At 43.8% G+C, this 21,827-nt stretch overlaps 2 protein-coding genes across 6 annotated transcripts in view; one reads left to right on the top strand and one right to left on the bottom strand.

The window, feature by feature from the left end:
* Nucleotides 1–7,821: 7,821 nt before the first annotated feature.
* Nucleotides 7,822–20,686, bottom strand: PDCD10 (programmed cell death 10). Of its 5 annotated transcripts, XM_064721679.1 has the most exons (9): nt 20,432–20,626; nt 19,684–19,759; nt 13,373–13,587; nt 12,749–12,802; nt 11,308–11,425; nt 10,559–10,685; nt 10,178–10,256; nt 9,802–9,884; nt 7,822–8,307 (listed from the first exon to the last, which is right to left on the bottom strand). In XM_064721679.1, exons 3-9 carry the CDS (start codon nt 13,466–13,468, stop codon nt 8,226–8,228), a joined length of 639 nt encoding a protein of 212 aa, XP_064577749.1. In that variant the 5' UTR covers nt 13,469–13,587; nt 19,684–19,759; nt 20,432–20,626; the 3' UTR covers nt 7,822–8,225. The 5 variants fall into 5 exon arrangements, with proteins under 5 accessions (XP_064577749.1, XP_064577750.1, XP_064577754.1 ...); XM_064721680.1 differs by lacking the exon at nt 19,684–19,759 and having other exon boundaries at nt 20,558–20,686; XM_064721684.1 differs by lacking the exon at nt 19,684–19,759 and having other exon boundaries at nt 20,432–20,628.
* The window catches only part of SERPINI1 (serpin family I member 1), a 46,020-nt gene continuing 44,874 nt past the window's right edge, over nt 20,682–21,827 (top strand). The window contains exon 1 of the mRNA XM_064721678.1: nt 20,682–20,810. The gene's annotated coding sequence lies outside the window, so the exon portion shown is untranslated. The remainder of the gene's footprint in view (nt 20,811–21,827) is intronic.

Here is a 21,827-nt window from a genome sequence, read left to right as displayed (position 1 = left end):
TCACCACTTGGGATAGTTTTCAGAGGTCAAGAAAACAAATGTTAAGTCCATGTTTTTAATTAATTTCTACCTCATAATTCTCCTCCAAATGGATTTTGGAAAGGGAGAAGTAACAAGTCTTGCTGCAAGGCAGACAAGCAGCAGGAGGTGCAGGTTTTGAATTGGCTTTTAAGGAGTCAGAAAACCCACAAAGCTGCCAGCTGGTAAAATTTAGTTCTGGGTCCTCAATTTGGAGAGACAGACAATCCAGAGATGAGCAGAAGCAACAGCAGTTTGCAGCTGAACCGTTCCTAGCAAAATCCATTTACTTGAAACATTTTTGATGATGAACTTTTCCACTTGCTGCTGAAGCTGGGCTGGCAGGACAGTGACTGATGGCTTGGGGAGGAGCTGGAATGGGAGCTGAGCACAGAACACAGCCCAGTGGAAATAAATGTGTGTGGAGGTGTTCCTGAGCAAAGCAGCCCCATCCATCCTCTGCAGCCTCACAGGCTTTGGAAATAAACACAAATTCTGGGCTGGAAGTTGAGCCCTGAGCTAAGGCTGGCACAGGACAGGGACACAGGGCACCCTCCAGCCCCAAACCCAGTGACCCCACAGCTTTACCTTGCTGTAGAAATGAAGGATGGTTTTGTACCAAATTCATTAAATAAACTGTCAGGAGGGCCTTTTGCACCTGGTCCTTCTCTACCACTTAAAATTGCAGGAGGAGGATGCGGATGCTGCTTGTTTGGGGTAAACAAAGCAGCCCCAGCTCACACTGGGAGCTTTTGCTTTCCTCCCTCACTGGGACACCAGGAATGTCCCCCTGGGCTCCTCATCCTCGTGGAGCACACCCTGGGACAAGGTTGCACATCACACCTGACACCTCAGGTATTGAAGTGGAGGGAGACGAGCCATCTTCCTTGATCAGCATCGACTCCGTTTATTGACTCAATCAGTCACTTTTTATAACCGTGTTAATTAAGTTCATGCATATTGCAAAACCTGAGCTCATCATAGGTCAGAGATAACACACCAACCTCTCCTTTTGTTTTCAATACCAAGATTTGTGTTCTCAAAACTTACTTTTACTTTCCCAAAACAGCCAAAGATAGAATATTCACCTGCCATGAGAAAACTGCCTGAGAACCCTGGTATGCAAGGTTCTCAAGGCCTTCATGTTTGTCACTTATGCTTTCCCATACCTTATCCAAGGACAAGATATTTACTTGTAATTAAAAACAACCTGAGAACTTCTGCTGCTTACAGAAACAGGTTGTGAGAATTTGCTCCTCACAGCTGCCTTCTAAGCCATTTCTGAAAAAATCTCCAACACTCAGGAAATGAGAATTGGCCAGGGAGCAGCTTTGAGCCTTAATTGCTGCGGGTGCCAGCCTTGCTGTTTAACTCCTGTCCGCCAGACAGAGTACAACAGGAGCTTTCACACCTCAGCTCTGCTCTCCTCATGCATTACTCTGCTAATGCAACTCGCTGCCTTCTATTGGCAGGGAATTACAGAACCATTATTGCATGTTCATGAGAAAAAGCTCCAGATAGCAAGAGGTCAACAGGTTGAGCTTCACTTACTTTGGCACTGTCAGCAGTTGGCACTGCTCGTGTTTCATGACAAAAAAGTCTCTCCTTATGCTGGAAGGAAAAAAGAAATCTCCATACTTTGCTTTTATGTCTCAGTAATGCAGACATTTGGTTTTGAAAAGAGCAGCTCGGTTCTCATTCAAATAAAAAGTTCTGACTCGCACAAGGCCTTACTGTTAAACGTTTGCTTTGGGTTTACATTTAAAGTCATGTAAAAAAGGCAGGAAAACTCAGCTGAATTACATTTTCTTTGCCCCTTATGCTTTGTAATTCTTACTGAATAGAAATAAGGTGGGATTTTTTTTTTCTTCTCCCATTACCTGCAGCAACCACAGCTCTTTGTGGGGCTTCAGAGTGCATTACATTTGTGTCTGACAAGACTCTACCCAGGCTCCCTAAATCCCGGGGCTGGGCTGGAGGATCACAGGGGGATTTTATTTCGATCTGGCTATTGCAGAGATTGTGCAGATCCAGAGGATTGAGGGGATTGCCCATCCCTGGAGGTGGCACTCAGAGCCCTGGGCTCAATCACTCAAAGGCTGAATCCAACCTTGGAGCTCCTTTCCAACCTCATCACCTCTGTGATTCTGAGAGGTTTTCTTCTTCACCTTCTCAGGCAATATTTGTTATCCTTATTATCCTGACTGCATTACAGCCTTGAAAGGAATCTCTGCTCTCCCATTCCAAACCACTTAAGAAAATTCTGTTTGTCACTCATTAAGCAGCTGTAGAGAACCACACAAAATTATTAACACCACAGGGCTGTGCAAACAGCAGGGAAAAATTGGTTACCACATTTTCCTCAACAAGCAAGGTAAAATCTTTCCAATTAACATTTTAGTTAAGAAATTCACTCACCATGCCTTTTCTTAAAGGTTGTAGCTCAGTCTTTTAATTTTTTTCACAGCATTTTTCACTGTGGCTCTATTGGAGATTAGATACCCAGCAGCAAGAAGGGAAACTAAGTGAATTATACTTTTAGCTCATACTTTATTCTCTTTACTTTAAAACTTCAGGAACTCAGGCATCCATTTCACCCATCATTTATCCTTGGAGACCAAGGCAGCTTCAGGGAAAAAAGCAATTACCTGCTATGGAAAGTCTAGGAGTTACAATTATGAAATAATAAAATGTCAAAGACACGTCTAATTTAGATGTAGGATTTTATACTCAGCTTAGTGAAACAGTACAAAATATTCTCTGCAATTTCTCCATCCATCAGGTGGAATCACTCCTTTGACTGTGATACCAAATGCAAATTCACAAGTGTTTATACAGCAGATCTGAGCATGTGTTAGAAATCAGCAATTGAAAATCTATTTTGCTTACCTTGTCACCAATAATGGGATTACAGCACTAAAAAAACCACTTTTCCTTCTGGATACACTAAGTAGAACAGTTCTGTCTCCAGAGAGAGTGGAACTCAATTTCCCTTCCTCTTGGTTCTTGGAGGAATTTAATGTCTTTTCCTGTCAGTGCTTGATGTGTCACTGACAGTCCCCCCAAAAACAGCTCCAGCTGCCCCCATGGCCACCTCTGGAATCAGCAAAGGAATCCTCATGATTTATAAACCTTTAACAGCAAGGAACAAATTCCTAAGGAACAGCAGCAGCAGAGTGTAACCAAACTTTTCACTGAAGCTGTCTGAGCACAGTGATCTTTACCCAACAAGGTTCCCTGGGATGCTCAACTCCTGAGCTGCAAATTGTGGCTCTGTGCTGCCAGGGAAAGCCTCTGTGATCTTCACATGGTGATAAGCAGCACTGCCAGGTGGGAGAGAGAGGGAAGAGATAAAACCCTTTATCAAATAATCACAGCCTCACCTTTTATCAATTAATCACAGACTCAGATAGTGCCCAGGTATGGCAGTGCTGCCCAAATTCACAGCCTTGCACCTCAGGTGCTGCTGAGCTCCACTCCTGACCCTTCAATGAACATTAAAGGGATGAACTTGCCCAAATCTGGCAAAAACCATTGTGAGGATGCCAAGCTAGACTGGGGCAGAGATGCCAGTGACCAGCAAGGAGTCAGTGCTGCTGTCCCCTCACTGCAGGAGTGCTTGCTGTGACACTGTGCTGCCCCAGCCCCTGCTGCTCCCCCAGCTGGATGGAACAAGGAGAACAAGGTGCAAAATCAGGAGTCAGGGAGAAAATGCTCAGGAAATCCAGCAGGCAAACCTAGGGGGAAGCATCCTGCATTGTCTGTGTCACAGCCAGGAAAGGCACAGAGAAACCAGGGACAGCCCCTCCCCAGACATCTCCAGGTGAGCCCAACCTCCTCCTCTGCCTTGGAGACAGCAGCACTGAGGAGTTTTGTAGCAAAATTCAAGCTTGTGTTACAGCACGAGGAAAAAATTGTTTTGTCTCAGCCTCAAAGGAGCAAATTTAGCATTGCCCAACGCCTTGTTCAGTTTAGAGGGCCAAACCCTTGGGATTGTGCATCTGTAAGAAGTGAAGCCCGTGGTGGTACAAAATTCACTCCAGGGCTAAGTGAAAAGAAGGGGAAAAGAACAGTAGGTTGTAGCCAAGGTTAGTGAATTCTTCATCATAAATTAAATTTATGCAGCATATTAAACTTCAATCTTTGAAGGGTGTTTTTATCCTTTCACACTGTTCTGAAATGACATCTAACAAAAGGAATGAGGACAAAGATGGATTTAAAAGAGAACTGGGCAGATTTAGGACCAACATTCTCCCATGTAAGAATTCTGTAAGAGAAGCCAAATGACCCAGGAGCATCTTTTCAGTCCTGTTTTCATGCACCAAGGCTGCTGCTAGGGAACCCCATTCCCTTTCTAAAGCCACATCAGGCCAGATGTGCATGAGGAAAAGCAGGAGAGTGAACAGTGCCCATGCTCAGGATGAGCTCAGGGAGCTCCCAGCACTCTGTGCCTGCAGTGCTTCCCCAGGAGGGCACTCCTGGGGGAGGATGAGCCAGGCTGAGCAGGGCAAAGCAAGAAACTCAGGCACAACTGCCAGGGCCTCCTCCAAGGGCAAGGGATAATCACTGCTCTGCCCAATCCCCTTATTACCATTACATCACTCCAGTCTGAAGGGGAAATCAAATAAATGTAGCAATCTAAAGCTCAGATCTGTGGCAAGTTTGTCTGGAGAACCTTCCTTTCCTTCCCCACCCAAGTGAGGGAGGCAGAGCCTCTGGAAAATGAGGAGGCAACACCTGCAGAACAAACAAACTGCCCTGGACACACAGTGTGAGATCTGAACAGCACATTATTAAAAGGAGCACTTTGGGGGAGATGTAGATAAAATAATGTTTAATCCAGACTGACACTATCTGCTGGTGCTTGTGATGGTGCTCACAGGGGTCCCAGGATGAGGGAAGAGATGAGGATTTGACTCCATGTTTAAGAAGGCTTGATTTATTATTTTATGATATATATTATATAAAAATGATACTAAAGTATAAGAAGAAAGGATTTCATCAGAAGGCTAAGAATAGAAAAAGAATGGAATGATAACAAAAGTTTGTGTCTCAGTCTGAGCTACGTGACTGTGATTGGCCATTAATTAGAAACAACCACATGAGACCAATCAAAGACGCACCTGTTGCATTCCACAGCAGCAGATAATCATTATTTATATTTTGTTTTTGAGGCTTCTCAGCTTCTTAGGAGAAAAGATCTTAAGGAAAGGATTTTTCAGAAAATGTGTCTGTGACAGGTGCTGGCTGGAGCCAGGGAAGGTCTGACACCAGGACACAGAGGTTTCATACTCACCACTTCCCCTCAGCTCAAGGTAAACCTTGCTCTGAGCTGGGCACCTCTCACACACCTGGACACAAATCTGGGGATCAGGATTAAAGCTTCCAGCCAAAACCAAGCCAGCCTAAGCTTTTCTTCACTTCCTTATAGGCTGAGGAAAATCAAAACAAGTGATTAAGACGGTTCTTTGCTTCATTAACAAATATACAAAGTTTTATTTTGTTTATTAGATTGGTTTTCTGTATGTTAACATTATCATAGCAGTTATAACCCACATTCACAGCAGAAATTTTCTAAGAGCATTTTGCAACACTAACTGCTGTATCAGAAATCCTTAAGAGAAACTTATCTTTTAGCTACTCAGGTAACTTGAATAATAAAGTGCAAAACCACAATAAAATTTGACAGACATATGTCCCAGCTCATATTCAGTGGAAAAGAAAGGTTTATAAGACCACTAGATATGGATTCACTGCACACAACAGAAGAGTGTGACCTGAAGACACCAGTTTTCAAGTTTTCCCATTACCAGACATGGATTACAATGAATAACTTTCCATTAGTTTTAAGGGTAACATAGAGAAATCACAATGAAGTTATAAATAAAACAGAACACATTGGCCAGACAACCTGAAGCTTAGCCCTGTATTTGGTACCTTTTACCCAATAAAGGTTTTGGGAAGAACTGATGAACAGGAACAGTTCATTTCTTGATGAAATTGCCTCTGATTTGACAAGGAACCAACTGGCAGGACACAACACAGCAGCTTGTGTGGGACACAGATCATAGGTGGATTTTTTATATTTATTTTTTACCACCTAGACATGGTCTCATTCAACTTATGATTGCCAGCACTAATTACTGTCCTGCTCAATTCAAGAAAACAGAGAAAACTCAGAATATTATGGGAATCAGGTCCAATTCATAAACCACAACTCAACCTTTTGTGTTTCTCTCTCTCCACAGCCACTGCTGCAGCCTCTCCAGTAGCAAACACTCTTTCCAGGACAGATCAAGTATCACAAACTCCAGGGGCCTTTCCCTTCCTCCTCCCTGACTCATGGATCTTCATGAAGCCCTCTGGAGCTATGACTTAACTGAGAATCACCCACAAGGAGACCACTCAACCCTTTTAGTTACAGAATGCAAAGATGCAAATTAAACATCACTCCAATTCCGTCAGCTCCAACATTGCTGTTCTTCTACCACTTGCCAGAAAACGACAGTTCAGCAGGCCAAGCTTTAAGAAATACCAGAAAGTTTGAACTATAAATTGATTCTGCATCCCTTGACTAAGCTCACTTTGCTAAGGACACGAGACACCACTGTCAGAACAGAGAACAGGCTGACCAGCAAGCTTTAAGGACCACGTCCTGCTCATAGCTCTATGTGTAACCAAAAATTGCACAACATACATTCCCAAAGAACTCATTTTTACACAATACTCTCCTTCACATGGTTCTATTTGACTACAGTCAGTGCTCTCATCAGGAAACAATTCCATGCACAAATAGACAGCAGAACATCCAGTGCTATTTGGGAGGCTGCACTTTGCATTTCCCCCCTTTTTGATCCTGTCAGATCAGCAGATGCAGGGACCCAGCTGTTGTACCTGGGATAAGGCACTTGCCCCAGATGAGCAGTACAGCACCAGGCCAGTGTGCCAGACAATCTGCAGGGACCTTTTCTTCACCACCTACAGCCAAACAAGGAATAGTTCTGGAGCAATTGTGCTCTTTCAGCCTGGAGTGCTCCTCCTGCAACAGCTTTCAGAAGCTGTTTCACATTCTCCCCTAAACTCCCTAGTAATGGCCACGGATTTTGCAAACTTCCAGAGGTTTATTCTATTTCCAAATCAGCTCGAGGTGCACTTCCAAGGGATTCGTCAGAACTTGTGAAACATCACCAGGAAATCACAAAGGGAAAATTTCCACCTGTCCAGCAGCAGCTCTTAACCACCTACACAGCCAAGGTTTGTCAGTCGAGGTCTCACATGATTTCAATTCCCTGAAAAAACAAAGTTGCCTTATGGCATGCATAGTATAGATATCACTAGTGCTACCTGGAAGAGTTCTAGCTCCAATCCTCCTCCCTCCCAAAGGGGACAAATTCAAACCCACTTATCTGAAGAGTTTTAAATTCAATTTTTCCTGCATATATTTCAAATAAACCTGTGCTCCAAACCTTGGAATAGCCTAGGAGTAAAAAAGCCTGTTAACTCGCCACTAACAGAAGACTAAGAGAGAAGTGAGATCTAGTTTCTATCAAAAACAAAAGCACATCTCACTTCTGGGTTTATTTATTACTTTCTCAAAGACATTTTAATATAATTATTCTGATATTCTGGTCTAGACAACAGCCAAAATCTCAGTTTTAAGGAAAACCCCTCATTTTACACTGATTTGAACTCCCGGTAGCTTTAAGCACCCAAATAATTTTAATTTCTTTTTCTATTGAATGAATGTTCTGCAGTTCTAGAAAGATGAGTTATGCACTTTTGTTCACATACAAAAAGACAGTCTAACAGATGTAAACTATTTATTGAATATTTGCCACCAATATTGTTAAATACATAATCTTGCAGTTTTCCGCTTTCAAGTTAAAATGTCAGAAACAGAACACCAAATATTTACAATTCTTGTAAGGAATGTTACATAATGACACATTAAGGCGTAAATTCTTTTGGCTTATAATTCTGAAAAGAATGATAATAGCAAAAAGTGATGCAAAATCTTTCTTGTGAGATTATGATTAAGCTACAATGTTTTACAAAAATATGGTGTAAGATGGCAATAATCCCATTCAAAATCCTGCATTAGGCCCCTCGAGAGGGGCTGATAATTTATACAGTCAAAACTTTTAAAATTTACATATAAAGGTACCCTATCCACCATTGAAAAGTACAACTCTCAACATATACAGTTTTCAGGCCACAGTTTTGAAGGTCTGGAGTATCAAGTTGGTTTGATGAATTAGTCGGTTGGCACTTATGAACACATTTATTGCCCTGTGGAAAGAGAAGAATATTGCTTCAGACACTCCAGAAACATGGCAGGGAGAAAGCCAGCATCACTGGCATCTAGAATTGGAAGCACAGGGATGTTCCACCCTGTGCTGACCTACCTGAAGCTCCCTGCTGGCAGCCAGCCAGCCTCATTTGCATGGCTAATCCCAGGAAGGCTCTGTTGATTTGGCAGGAATTTAAAAAGAATTTGGCTCTCTATCATCACTGACATCTCAATCCTTTCCTTCTGGGACTCAGATAACCAAGGGAAAGCCATGGAGCAGATGACTGGGGTTTGGAGCCAGATGATCTTTAAGGTCACAGCCATTTTCTGACTCTGACTGTTAAACACCTTCCCAAAGCTGAGCTCTTCACCCCTCAGGAATTCCAGAATTGGCAACTCTTCCCTCAGGGAATACTAAACGTGCCCACATGTGACAGCAAGGCTATTTTAGTTACCTTTCTGCACAGAAAGGTGTGGGGTCACAGAAGTTTTCAGCTCAGCAATGACGTCTGAGCAGGGCTGGGGGCAGCAGGGATCTCACCCCATGTGCAGCTCAGACAGAAATTCCTCCTGGCTTCCCAAGGATGGCAAATACAGCATGGAATTTCTCACACTACTGCAAATTATTAACACACTTTAAGCTTAAGCTCACACAGTACTTCTGTCCATGAATCAAAGCTACCAAAGCCTAAACTTCTCATTTTGGTATCAAATTTAGCCCAAATTTCAGGAAAAGGAGAGAAAAACAAGAATGCTTTGATGGGAGCAGGACTGTACTCCCAGCTGGTCTCAAGACTTTTCTCTCCTTTATAATGCACCATCTCCTGGGTGCTCTCAGCCTTTGCCAAGCTCAACAAGAGCTGACATCAAAGTTGGTTCCATCTTTAAAACAGAACATTCTGGCACTGTCAGAATCTGAGGGGGATCCATTCATCCTCCAAAAGAATCACTACAGTGAATTATACAGGAATAGTGACTGCAAAACCCAAGGTGAAGGCCTGGAAAAAGCCTCAGTTTGAGGGCTAAAATGCTCAGCTAGAAAAAGGTTCAGCTGAATCATTCCAGATACTGTGAGGGTCTATAAAGAAAGGTCAATAAAAATGTAAACCAAAGAGAACCCTGCACAGATGTTTTGTATTTGCAAATGATATTTCAAATAGGTAAATTACTTTTCTCAACAAAAAAATCCATAATTTCTTTGTCCTGCATAATTTCTTTGTATCTGCACTGAGAAAACCCACACAGGGCCAGGAAATTGAACTTCTCATTCAAATTCAAAACTAACACCACACATGGGTGTTACATGCTGGTGATTTTAACAATTTTCCCTTTCCTCAAAGGCAAAGAAACAGCATTTTAAAGCAGCCATGGTAATGAGAGGACATAGGTAAGGAAATAATTAGGCAACTCCTAAAAAAGCAGCTTCTGCCTGTCCTATTTTCCTGTTAGTCATTATGTAAATGGTTGAAACAACAGGACAAAAGCATACTTACTTTCCATCTTTAAAATAGGTTTTCAGAGTATCACTGAAACTTTTGGAGTATTTTACAAACTCTTTCTTTTGGTGCTCAAGTGCCTACAAAAACAAAAACACCAGGAGCAGAGTCTTAGCTCACATATTTCTGGGTACAGTGAGAACCTTGAGGTTTAACTGATCAGAAAATTAAATAATGTTACATCAGGAATAAAAATTTTGGATTTTTTTTTTCTTTAGAAGAAACAAAGAGGAATAATTATTTTCTCTAGAATTCCTGAGACCTATCATACAACCATTCTGCTGTTAAAGCATGGTTTCATTGACCAGCTAAGCTCTGCTGTTCATCCTTGTGCTGCTATCAGAAATACTGGATGGAGAGCTGGTGCACGTACCCGCCGGTTCTGGTACTGGTATTTCTTGAAGACATTATTTACTGTGTCAAGGAGCTCCTTTATTGCACTTGCAATGTCCCTGTTGGGCAAGAAAAAGAGAATTTCAATATCCTCAGGAGATGCCATGAAATGCTGGAATTGAATCCCTTTCTAGCAGTCAAGTATTTCTCAGGGCAGTCCCTACAGAGGAAATGTCAGCCATGATGGAGGAGACCAAACTCAGCAAGTTTGGTCAAGTAACATCCTCATCATTTCTAAGTGGGATCAGGCTCTCTGGCAATGGCAACAATGCTGCTACAGCTACAGGATTTCAACATTCAGACCTAAATACAGCAAGTCTGACCTCTCCACCTGCAGCAAAATCCATCATATTGTACTTACTTGATTGTCTGAAGAAACCTCACTCTGTCATTGATCTCATCTGGAATCTTACTAAGAATCTGTTTAAGTGCTCGTGCCTTTTCATTCAGATCTTGGAATTCAGGTTCAGGTCTTTCAATCATATACTCTGGCAAAAAGAACATTTTCAAAACCACCATTAGTTTGTCCTGAAGTCAGCAGTGACAGCCAAAAACACGACACAAAATGCAGCAGGGTGAATTTGAAGGTGAACAGCACAGAACTGCAGTGAATAACCCCTGTGTGAATCAGGACAGTGCAACAATCACCTTCATTACTGCATGGTGGAAAAAGAGCCCATCTTACTTTATTTGAGACATTAAAGTCATCAAATTCAGTATTAAAATAACTTAAAGCCTGCAGTATATTCTCCTTCTGTGACAGTGTAACTGCTGCTTTTAATTTGAAGTAGGAAAAAAAAAAGAGGGTGTTATAATCCATATTTGCCTTTTCCTGGTTGTTAGCATTGCAAAAGGTGAACTATGCAGCCATAAAAACATAGCTCTGAACATTCATTTTATTTCTTTCCTTCTCTTATTAGTCAAGTGTGGTGTCCAGGCAGATTTAACTTCTCCAATAGCAGTATTCAAAAATACAAATTTTCTTCTACCATGCTGACAAAATTCTACTAAGAAACAAAGAATCTCTTCTGAAAAATGAAGATATAGAGAATTGCATGTTCTAGTTAGCAGGTAATTAAAAATACAGTTATCCAACACAGGCTTTGTTACCTTCTACATCATCAGCTGCCATACGCAGCAGAGACTCTGTGAAATTCACATCCACGCTTTTCTTCTCCAGAATTTTCATGATGATGTCCTGTGTAAGACCTGGATTTTCTTTTTCAGCCTGTAAAGCAGAGAAATTTTCTATTTTTAAATAAGCCAGACCTGGACATTTCAAACACTAAGATTTTCATGTAAATTGTTTCAGATACTGCAGGAGTTTGCTAGGAACTTTGAATGTCTAAGGGCTTTAGACCAGTAGATTACATTAAAAACATTTTTCCACTACAAAATTCATTTTTCTTGGACTACATCATTGATTTTGTATAAGCAAGTTTCCCAATTAGCCTTACACTCATTTTAATTTGAATAAGAAAGGTTTTAATAAATGTCTCAATCCTGTAATGTTTTCATAAACACCAAGCTTTAAGACAAAGATATGGTATCCCCTGGAATTTAATTCACTCCAGCACAGGTGCTGCTCCCCCACCTTCCCATGACATTTATAAATGTGCCCCTCATGAATCACATCATGCTCACACATCAGCTGGGAATTGCTGTTCCAGAAGAAACCCAGCTTTTGATTGATGACATATCTAAGTGCAGAGCTGGATTAACACTGGAGCTGTTCACATCACCTGTGCTGCTACCAGAAACTGCTCTGTGTGCAAGATAAATGAGCCTCTGTGGGTTTTTCAGCTGGCACTGCCATTTTTACCAATATCTCAGTTTTACATTATTTGCATCCAGCTGAGCTCCTTCCCACCAATTGTGAAAACACACAAAACCAACCCACACTTGTAGGAGCTCACTTTGAGGCTTCAGCCCATCAAGGCACATTTGGATTTCAGTGCAGGAACAGGGCAGTACCGCAGATTTGCACAGCTCAGGTATCTCATGCCTGCCATTACTTTGTTTCAATATTTGAAAAGATCACCACTTCAATAAAGCAATGTAAAGGAATATCTGTATTTTTACTCCTTAGGAATACAATGGAAAAGTCAGAAGAATCTTTTTTGTCCATTTACTGCTGGATTTCTACACAAACACTGAACTTCATCCACAAAAAAATCCCGTTACCACTCACTTTGTAAACCAATTTCAAAGTCTGCTACGTGCCTATTGCTCATGAGAGCCTATTCTACAAATCTTGTGGGTTTTAGACTAAGTTGATTATTTATTCACTGACTGCTCCCTCATTTAAGCTTTTGTTCTATATGGACAAGAGAAAAGTCTGTTTAAAATTGCTCATTCACATTTCTACTCATGACATCTGCAGACATCTCAAACTTCCAGTTCATGCAATTGTCCATTTTATTTTTAGACTACTGGATCAAGGATGAAGTCTCAGATAAAAAGACAAGGAAACAAGAGAGCTGACCTTTTAGCTTCATCTTACACAGCTTACTTTTGAAACAACCATTTTTCAATGCAAGTTACTTCTCACCTTAATAAAAGCTGCTCTCAGTGTCTGAGCTGCAGACAGATTTACTCTTTCTAGCTGCAATAAAAGTTCAGAATTAATGATTAGCATTCTGTTGTTATCAGAACAAAACAAATTCAGTAATCACACCTTGGCCCATAAAGCAGAATGGGAAGGGGGATTGACAGAAGCTTTCAAATTGCTGGTCTTACTTGAGAGATACTATAAAGTTAATCCCAAAGGAAAGAGTTCCCCCCACAAATGAAAACAAAAATCACTGGATGCATTTTGCAGCAAAAGTCCAACAGAAGATTGTGAGAACATCTTGGCAATCTCTGATATTCAGAGGAAAGCAAATATTAAATTACAACCATTAGCAGTAAAATTAAAATGCATCAAGCTGTTCACAGGTTTGACTGTGTGTCATTTCCTGCCAGAGAATACCAGAGCTGGCATTTTTGTCAAAATCCTGTGTTAAAGGCAAGAGAAAAGCTCAGGACCAAGACAACCAGCAAGCTTTGATGGCAAGAAGGGTGAACCAATGCAGAGAGAGAAGATGTGTTAGACAAAGCCTTCCCAAGATGTTCCTGTGGCCTCATTTCCCAAAATAAAGGGGATTACTGCATTCCATGGTAAACTGGAGCTCACCTCATTAAAGACAGGGTACATAACAGCATAGAGAGGCATGGAAACCATAGAAGTGGTCTCTGCTTCATTCTTCATCTCTTCCATTGTCATCCTCATTCAAAGAGCCACTTCTCAAGGAAAACACTATAGAAGCAAAAAACTCCTCATTCACTGAAATGTCTCTTCTTTCTCCTCGTTGTGCAAGAATACTTGAGGAACTTGGGAAATCTATTGTCCTTAGGGTGTGTGAGAAAAGAGAAAACAAACACACAATTACAAATCTTGAGAGGGACAGGATCTAAAAATGACAAAGCACAGATCAATGTGAGTTCTACAGTGTGGAAATCAGAGATTTCCTATTACATGACTCAAGTAAACATGGAATGACCACTTGGTGTAACTTCAAAACCCTAACTGAAATCTATTCAATGAATATTTTAAAGAAAAGGTGCTGCTCCAAGTGTTTTTCCCTTCAAGTTCTTATGGAATCAATTCTTATTTACCAAAATCTTGCCACCACTCATAGGCAGCAGCACAAGGTTCCTGACAACTCCATCCAGGAAAAGCTTGGACAGCACTCCATGCTGCAGCCCAAGCCCCACCCAGATGCATTTTGAATATTAAAACTACCTATAAATAGGTATATTTATAAATACTCCACCTTGCACATGCATCAAGCTGTGATTCTGCTGGAGATCAGTGCCTGCTTTCCACCCTCTGAATGTGAACATTGCATCTTTGCTTTTATATCAGCTGAAGTCATGTTTCCACTCAGGGTGTGCCACCAGCTACGTTAACTCAATGGAAAATTATTGTTCCAGTAACTGAAGCTCTGGTTTAGAAGTTCTCCACCCAGCCCAGCTCATCATATCCATCACTGCTCAGACCCAGAAATTATGTGGAAAAGAAAAAAGGTCACCTTACAGTTGATAAAAAGCCCTTGTTCCAGCCTGCTGTATTTTCTCTTAATCAGATTATTTTAAAAATATTTTATATGACATAATTGAGTTTAAAGACCTGAAATCCAAGTCAGAAATAAAGATAAAAAGAAAGATATTAAAGGTTTTAATTTTTAGATTTGCTTGGAGGATTTAATGCACTAGAGGAGGGATTTTTTTCTCCTAGCAAGCTCCAGACACCTGGCATTTGCATGTCTGTGTAATTCACTGACATTTCAGTAAGAAGTGAAAAGAGTGAAATGGTAAGAAACAGCAGAAACTGCTCCAGCAATCAATATCACTTCTGAGAGTATGAACAGGTTAAGAACATGCCAGGACATTTCTCCAAGCCATATCCCTCATTATGCCCTGCACTGGCTGAAGATCTTCAGGCTGCTCAAACAGAAGAACAGGGATTTTCTGTCCAGAGCAGATCTATAATTGTTTAGCCACAATTACACAAGTGAAATTTGGTACTGATTACAGTCAGCACAGAGAAGAAACTGGATGGCTACAAACCTTGTGCATTTCTCTTTTGGGAACAGTAAAAGCTGAAGAAAAATTCAGCATGACTACAGTAAAAACTTTATACAATCTTCTAACATGGACTGCTCACTGCAAAACCTCACTTTGCTCCTCCTGCTGTTCCAGCTCAAAGTGCCACAGATGAGCTGATTCCTCCAGCCCCACAAAAGGATTCCTGAGCCTTTAGAAAGGGTCTGGATGGATGAAATGCATATTCTGCAATAATCAGGGGTCTCACACTTTATCACCCACCCCTGGTATTTTACAGCTGTCAAGAACATGGAGGAACACAAGTGAATATTCATCATTCCTCCAAAAGTGGGGTGTTTTCCCAAGAACTTGTTTCAGTTACATAAATTCATGCCAGGTCTGCTCACATGGGGGGAGGGAACTTGTCTGAACAAGTTTGCACTCCCTCCTGCAGGTACAAGCTGTCCCATTTATTATCCATGTGTATTCTGGATGGAGATTTGGTTTTTGCTGTTGAATTCCTCCTTTCTGGAGGTTCAGTGAGTGTCCCCTCACACACCTGCACTCACAGATGAATTTACAGCACATTTGCATCTGTAGTCTCAGAGTAAGTTTTTTTAAATAGTTAAATCAGGTCACTGAACATTGTTCTACCCAAAAGATTTTTATCACAGGAAGAAGGGCAAAAAAGGACAAAATTGCCATTAGATATAATTACTTTGTTTTTATGGGTTAGCAGTACCCACACACACACAAAAGGAAATACTAAGTGAAATGATGGATTTTTATGATGATGAAAACCTATTACACTGTGAGCTACCATGAAGAACTCATTTTCTCCTGAAGAACCATAAGCTATTGTTACTAATCCATGGTACACTTAAAACCCTCATATAAAAACAATTATACATTATCTATTACCCCTTTTCCAGACACTGACAGTCCTAAAAAAAAAAAATTACAACACTTGGATTTATATTAACACAAAGGATACCAATTTTGCAACTGAAGAGGTGGGTTTATATATATGTGCACACAAGAAATATTTAAGAACACCAAATGCTTTGTGGTGCCAAGATATGAAAAGAAATATATTCAATTTATCACACTGCTTGTTCATTATTTCAGAAATCTTCCTGTTTTCCAGAAGATTCACTAGGAAGCATCATAGGACCTGACTGCTAAAATTCTCAAACTATTTCTCTTTACAGTTAGGAATCAACTTCACATCTTTTGGATGCAACTTATTCACTTCAGTCTTTGCTAGTGTGAAATAGAAAGAATAATTATCTTCACGAAAACTCTGTGTTCATTGTGTTACTGAAAGTCAGTTTGTCATCATAAACCACATCCAAATACCCTTGAAGGTGGTCTCAATCCTGATTAAGGACCAAATCCTCATGAAAACTGAAGTTTCTGTTCTAATTAGATCAATTATCAGCCAGCCTACTAACCTTGCAAATGGCCTGACTCAAGCCAGTTTAATGCACATTATCAGCAGCAAGGAGGACTTTCAGCATTTCTTTCAGGATGGGATCAAAAGCAGCTCAGCACAGCTGCCAGACTTCCTGACAGTGTCTTGCAACAGCTTAACTTCAGTGCCTCCAATCCCACAAGAGCCTTTTCTTTGAGAGGAGTTTACCCTAGTTTCATCTGTCATCTGCTTCATTTGACATTCTCACAAAAGGTGAAATAAGATTCCATGAGAAGGTGATTTATTAGGGCAGCACAGTGGAGTGGGAGAGGTGAGAAAATCCTGGAAAACTGCAGGATGCAGAAAAGGTGTCACTGTGCTGGCAAAGTTGTTCATTGGTGTGAGGGGGCAGGTGAGGAGAAGGCAGCAGGACAGAGCCAAACACCGAGCTCAGAGTCAGCCTGATCCCCCTCTGTGTTCCAGGGACCCCAGAACCCCAAACCCATGGGTGTGCAATGAGGGAATGCACAGATACAGGAATTGAAACAAATTCCAGGGACCCCAGAACCCCAAATCCATGGGTGTGCAATGAGGGAATGCACAGATACAGGAATTGAAACAAATTCCAGGGACCCCAGAACCCCAAACCCATGGGTGTGCAATGAGGGAATGCACAGATACAGGAATTGAAACAAATTCCAGGGACCCCACAACCCCAAATCCATGGGTGTGCAACGAGGGAATGCACAGATACAGGAATTGAAACAAATTCCAGGGACCCCAGAACCCCAAATCTCTGGGTGTGCAATGAGGGAATGCACAGATACAGGAACTGAAACAAATTCCAGGGACCCCAGAACCCCAAATCTCTGGGTGTGCAATGAGGGAATGCACAGATACAGGAATTGAAACAAATTCCAGGGACCCCAGAACCCCAAATCCATGGGTGTGCAATGAGGGAATGCACAGATACAGGAATTGAAACAAATTCCAGGGACCCCAGAACCCCAAATCTCTGGGTGTGCAATGAGGGAATGCACAGAATGATACAGGAATTGAAACAAATTCCAGGGACCCCAGAACCCCAAACCCATGGGTGTGCAATGAGGGAATGCACAGAATGATACAGGAATTGAAACAAATTCCAGGGACCCCAGAACCCCAAACCCATGGGTGTGCAATGAGGGAATGCACAGAATGATACAGGAATTGAAACAGAATCTGGATTTGCCAACTAAATACAGAAATACCAGTTAATACAGCCCTGACTGCTCAGTCCTGGCCCATCAAACACAGCAGGCTGCATTCCCAGAGATGCACCAACATGGAATACGTGCTTGCACTGTCAGGGTAAATCTTACATTCTAACCTTTAAGTCCCAGCACTAAAATATGATCCCAGCCAGTCAGCAAACATGGACAGAGCTGGTATATTTTAGATGAGGAATAGATTTGGAAAGGTTCTTTGACAGGCCTATTCCCCCACAGCCACCCAATGACATTTTAAATCATTCAACTGAACTTTAGCAGAAAAAAAACCCCCAAAAACCCAACTTCTGCCAAGAAGGGTGAAGAGCACAGACCACCACACTTCCCAGATGGACAACCACCACTGTCAGTGTCTGAGGTGACAATCTGCTTTCTCTGTGTGTGTCATTTACTGACAGACTTTGGGTCACGCACCTAAATCAAGCAGAGCTGCTTAACAAGAACACAACATCCCCAGGATCCTCCCCAAATCCACACCTGCTCCTAGGCCAGGCTGAAGAGGTTTGATCAAAGAAAGGTGTTTGTGTAGCACAACCTTCTGAAGCAGTGCTTAAAGCAAAGAGAGCAGGCTCTCATGATTTCAACTTTTCAAGTTTTAAACCAACAGAAATATTTGGGATCAATTGGCAGGGTTTCAGCTCTGGCATCAGCAGATCTGATGTTGTCTCTATTCCCTTCTCCAGGCTCCATCTACCCTAGATCTGGTAAGTGCTTAGATATTAATATTCTTTTTTAGAAAAGTACTACAGAGGAACAAGGCCCAAGGCAGTGATTACAAATATTATTATTTCAGTGGTTGGCTTCTAGCAAAAATCAGAGCTCCGTTCCTGCTAGAAAAGACCTTACTGCCAAGAGGTTCTGCTGCACTTTCTGCAGGGAGGATTCAAGAAGAGTTTTCACCTTTAACCTGATCTGAGATCCCTGAGTTACCAGAAAAATTCATTCAAGTCCTGGAAGAAAGAGTGGGGGAAGGGAAATAACAGCATAAATTCCATCTGAATTCAGGGGCAGAGCTTGAATCAAAATGTAAGAGCAATGTGCACGGGAGGAGGGAGTGTAGATAATTTACTACTGCTGTTGTAAAGTTTATGGAAGTAAAAAAAAAAATTGTAGAATTTGCTCTTTTAACTATATACACCCACACAACCTGTCTTGGTAAGTCTGTTTCTATCATTAATGGTCACTTGAATTTAAAAAGAATCCTAACCCACACATCTTTCTTTTTCAGTCAGATGTTACCTTACCTGCCACTGTATTTTAATTATCAATTGCAATTATTTCCCATTGTATAACTTAGATTATTTGATGCAAAGCTTCAAAGCTTTGTGTTTCAGATACAGAATTACTTTCCTTCTTTTTAAAGCTGAGTATGGGTGGATTCACTGGGATTAGCATACAGATCAAGTATTAGGATAACAATCTGTATTTTAAAATCAGCAATGATAAAAAGAGACTTAAAAGGCATCCTGCTGAACTGATTCCACATCCTGCTGATTCTTACACCAAATAGTTTCACTGCAGAGTCAATAAAAGGAATGTCACCAGTATTGAAGTATTAGAAGAGTCTTCTAATTCCTCTCACCAGAACAGAAATGCAGTTTTCAAACATCTCCACACACGTGTAACAGTCACCTGCAGTGAAATTCACTCTGCCAAAGCAGAACTGCTTGTGCATTTGATTACTGTAAGAGCAGTTCTATGACTAATTCTGAAATGACACAGACCTGTGATAAATCCAAGATGTCTATTTTTAGAACCGTATCAAGTCAAAAAACAAAAACCAAGCCTAGCCTGAAGTCAGGCTTATAATTAGTCCGTGTTCTTTTGCTGGACTTCAAAATGGAAGTGCTTTAATCTGTCCTAAAACATCCAGAGTGTGTCTCACAAGAGACCCCACAGCCTGTGCTCCAGTTCCAGCAGTCAGCACCACCAGAACTGTTATACAGCACAACTGAAACGGGTCATGAACGCTGGAATACATAACCACAACAACATATCCCCGTTTCTCTTTCTTTTTCACCTCTTTGGGAATGTGAAAGTGAAGCCATTACTTTACCAAAACACAAATAGGTATGACACAGCTCCAAAGGTACAAAAACACATTCCAGCGTGTGAACACATACCAGAGGAGAATTAGTTCCTCTGATAACAGGAACAGCACAAGGTTTCAGCCACCCAGTATGTGCGAGCTACAGGAAAAACACCAACCCAACTCACCAGTTCAGTGAGCGACTTAATGGGACAGCCCAGCCCTGAGTGCTCAGTCCCCAAAGGGGGCACAGCCGGCGGGAGCCTGCGGAGGAGGAACCCCAGAATCAATCGGGCTGGAAAAGACATCCAAGATCACCGAGCCCGACCTTTGAACAAGCACCACCTTGTCAGGCAGACCATGGCACCCACTGCCACGTCCGGCCTGTCCTCAAGCACCTCCAGGAACGGTGACTCCAGCACCTCCCAGGGCAGCCCATTTCGATGGCTAATCACCCCTTTCTGTGAATAATTTCTCCCTAATGTTCACCCTACACCTCCCCTGGCGCAGCAAGGGGGAAGGAGCCCAGGCGCCCTTTCTCCCTGCCCGCCGCAGCCACCTGACAGCGCTCCGCTCCGAGAGGACGAGCTAAAAATAAATACACACAAAAATAAAACACATCCGGGCCTGCGCCCGCCGGGCCCGGCCCGAGCGAACCAGCACCAGGCCGGGAAGCCCGGAGCGGGGCCAGGCCCCAGCCCCGCGGCCGCGGGAAGGGCGGGCAGAAGGACAAGCCCCGGGCGCTGCCTCAGGGCCGGAGGAAGGAGGTCACGGCCCGGCCGGGAGGAGAAGGGACACCCCGCGCACCTTCCCCGCACGCCGAGGCCGCCCTCAGCCGCTTCCTCAGCCCGGCCGCCCCTCTCGCAGCCCCGGAGGGCGCGGCGGGCCCCGCGTCCAGCCCGTGAGAGCCGGGCAGGGCAGGGCTCGGCACCTCACCTGCCCCGGCCCGCCGAGCCCCCGCTGCTCCCGAGGGGCTTCGCCGCCGCCGCGCCGGAAGCGCCCGCGAGGAGCAGGAGGAGGAGGAGGAGGAGGAGGAGGAAGATCCGCGGTGTTACCACACACCAGGCGTTGTCCGGAACCGCGCGCGGAGCCCTGGGGCTCGTAGTCCGCCCTCCGCGACCACAAGCCCCACAATGCCGAGCGGAGCGGGGGCGGGAGCGCTCGGCGGGGCGGGCCGGGGCGGGGACAGCGCCCGGGCGGAGCGGGGCTCAGAGGAGCCGAGCACAGCCCTCCCTGCACGGCAGAGCCGCGGCGGAGCGCGGAGCGGCGGCACCACCGCCGGGCAGCGGGCGGGGCGGCGGCGGCGGGAGTGCCGGTGAGTGCGCCCATCCCTTCGCGCGGCTGTGGGACCGAATAAACCGGGCGGCTCCGGCTCGTTTCTTACACCGTGCCGGAGTAGCGGCGGTGCGGAGGAGCCGCTGCCCGTGCGGGGGTCGCCGGCGTTCCCTCGGCGCCGGAGGGAGGCAGGCAGGGACGGGCTGCGCCCGCTGCGGCGGGAGAGGAGGCGTTCGGGATCAGAGCTGCTCCTCCGGCGTGGGATGAGCGGCAGGCGAGCCCAGGAGCCCTCCGGTGCTCGCTCGGCTGCTGCGGGCGGCCGGGGCGGGACGCGCTCTCTGTCCGGCCCCGCGGAGCTCAGCCCGCGCCCCGGCGGAGTTGGGCTCGGGTGAGGGAAGGGTCGCGGTGCCGTGCCCCAGAGCCCGCCCGCGGTGTCCCGCAGATCCCTGCGGCCGCCCAGACCCTTCCCAGCCCGCCCTGGGCTTCCAGAGCCCGCCCGTGAGGGGTTCGCCCGCCGGTGGCAGCCCCGTCCGGGCGGTTCGCTCGGCGCGCCGCAGACCGTGTGTGCGCCCGGTGCTGGCCATTAAAAGAACTTAACTTGGGCATCATTTGTCAGGGTGGTTCTGCTCCTAGTGAGGTTTGGAGTTTCGAATTACATCGTAGGAAAAGCTCAGCGATTAAAATTTAATATTAATATTAAAGCATCAATTCAGTTGTAGGTCCGAATTTGCATTTCTGATGTGTCGCTGTTATCGCTCACTTTTAAAAAATGCTTTTCGCTTCTGCCTAACATTAAGGCACTGAATTCCCCAATGTGAACGTGGGAATGAAGCATTAAACTTGTCAGGCTTTGGCTGTAACTTCTTGCAGTGCTGCTGGCAGGGTGGGAAGAGTTGGGTGCCTTTGGGGACAGAGGGACCATGTGCAGGTGTCCGTGTGTGTCACCCATCCACATCTCCTCCTTCGGGGTTAGCAAGGGCTCTGACTGGGGGAAAAATAGGTAAAAGGCACCTAGGTTGTCACACGTGTGGATTTTCTCCTTCCCACACCGCCTTGT

The sequence above is a fragment of the Zonotrichia leucophrys genome, chromosome 9 (genome assembly GCF_028769735.1).
Source record: "Zonotrichia leucophrys gambelii isolate GWCS_2022_RI chromosome 9, RI_Zleu_2.0, whole genome shotgun sequence".
In the NCBI taxonomy this organism is placed as follows: Eukaryota; Metazoa; Chordata; class Aves; order Passeriformes; family Passerellidae; genus Zonotrichia; species Zonotrichia leucophrys.
This window is presented reverse-complemented; position numbering and strand designations above follow the sequence as displayed.

Excerpts from the sequence above, each read along its gene's own strand:
- PDCD10 (XM_064721680.1), bottom strand. The coding sequence starts at position 13,468 with ATGAGGATGACAATGGAAGAGATGAAGAATGAAGCAGAGACCACTTCT. Across the intron at positions 9,885-10,177 it reads ACCAGTACCAGAACCGGCGG|GCACTTGAGCACCAAAAGAA; the intron begins GTACGTGCACCA and ends TTGTTTTTGTAG. Across the intron at positions 8,308-9,801 it reads ACCTATTTTAAAGATGGAAA|GGCAATAAATGTGTTCATAA; the intron begins GTAAGTATGCTT and ends CTCTTTCCACAG.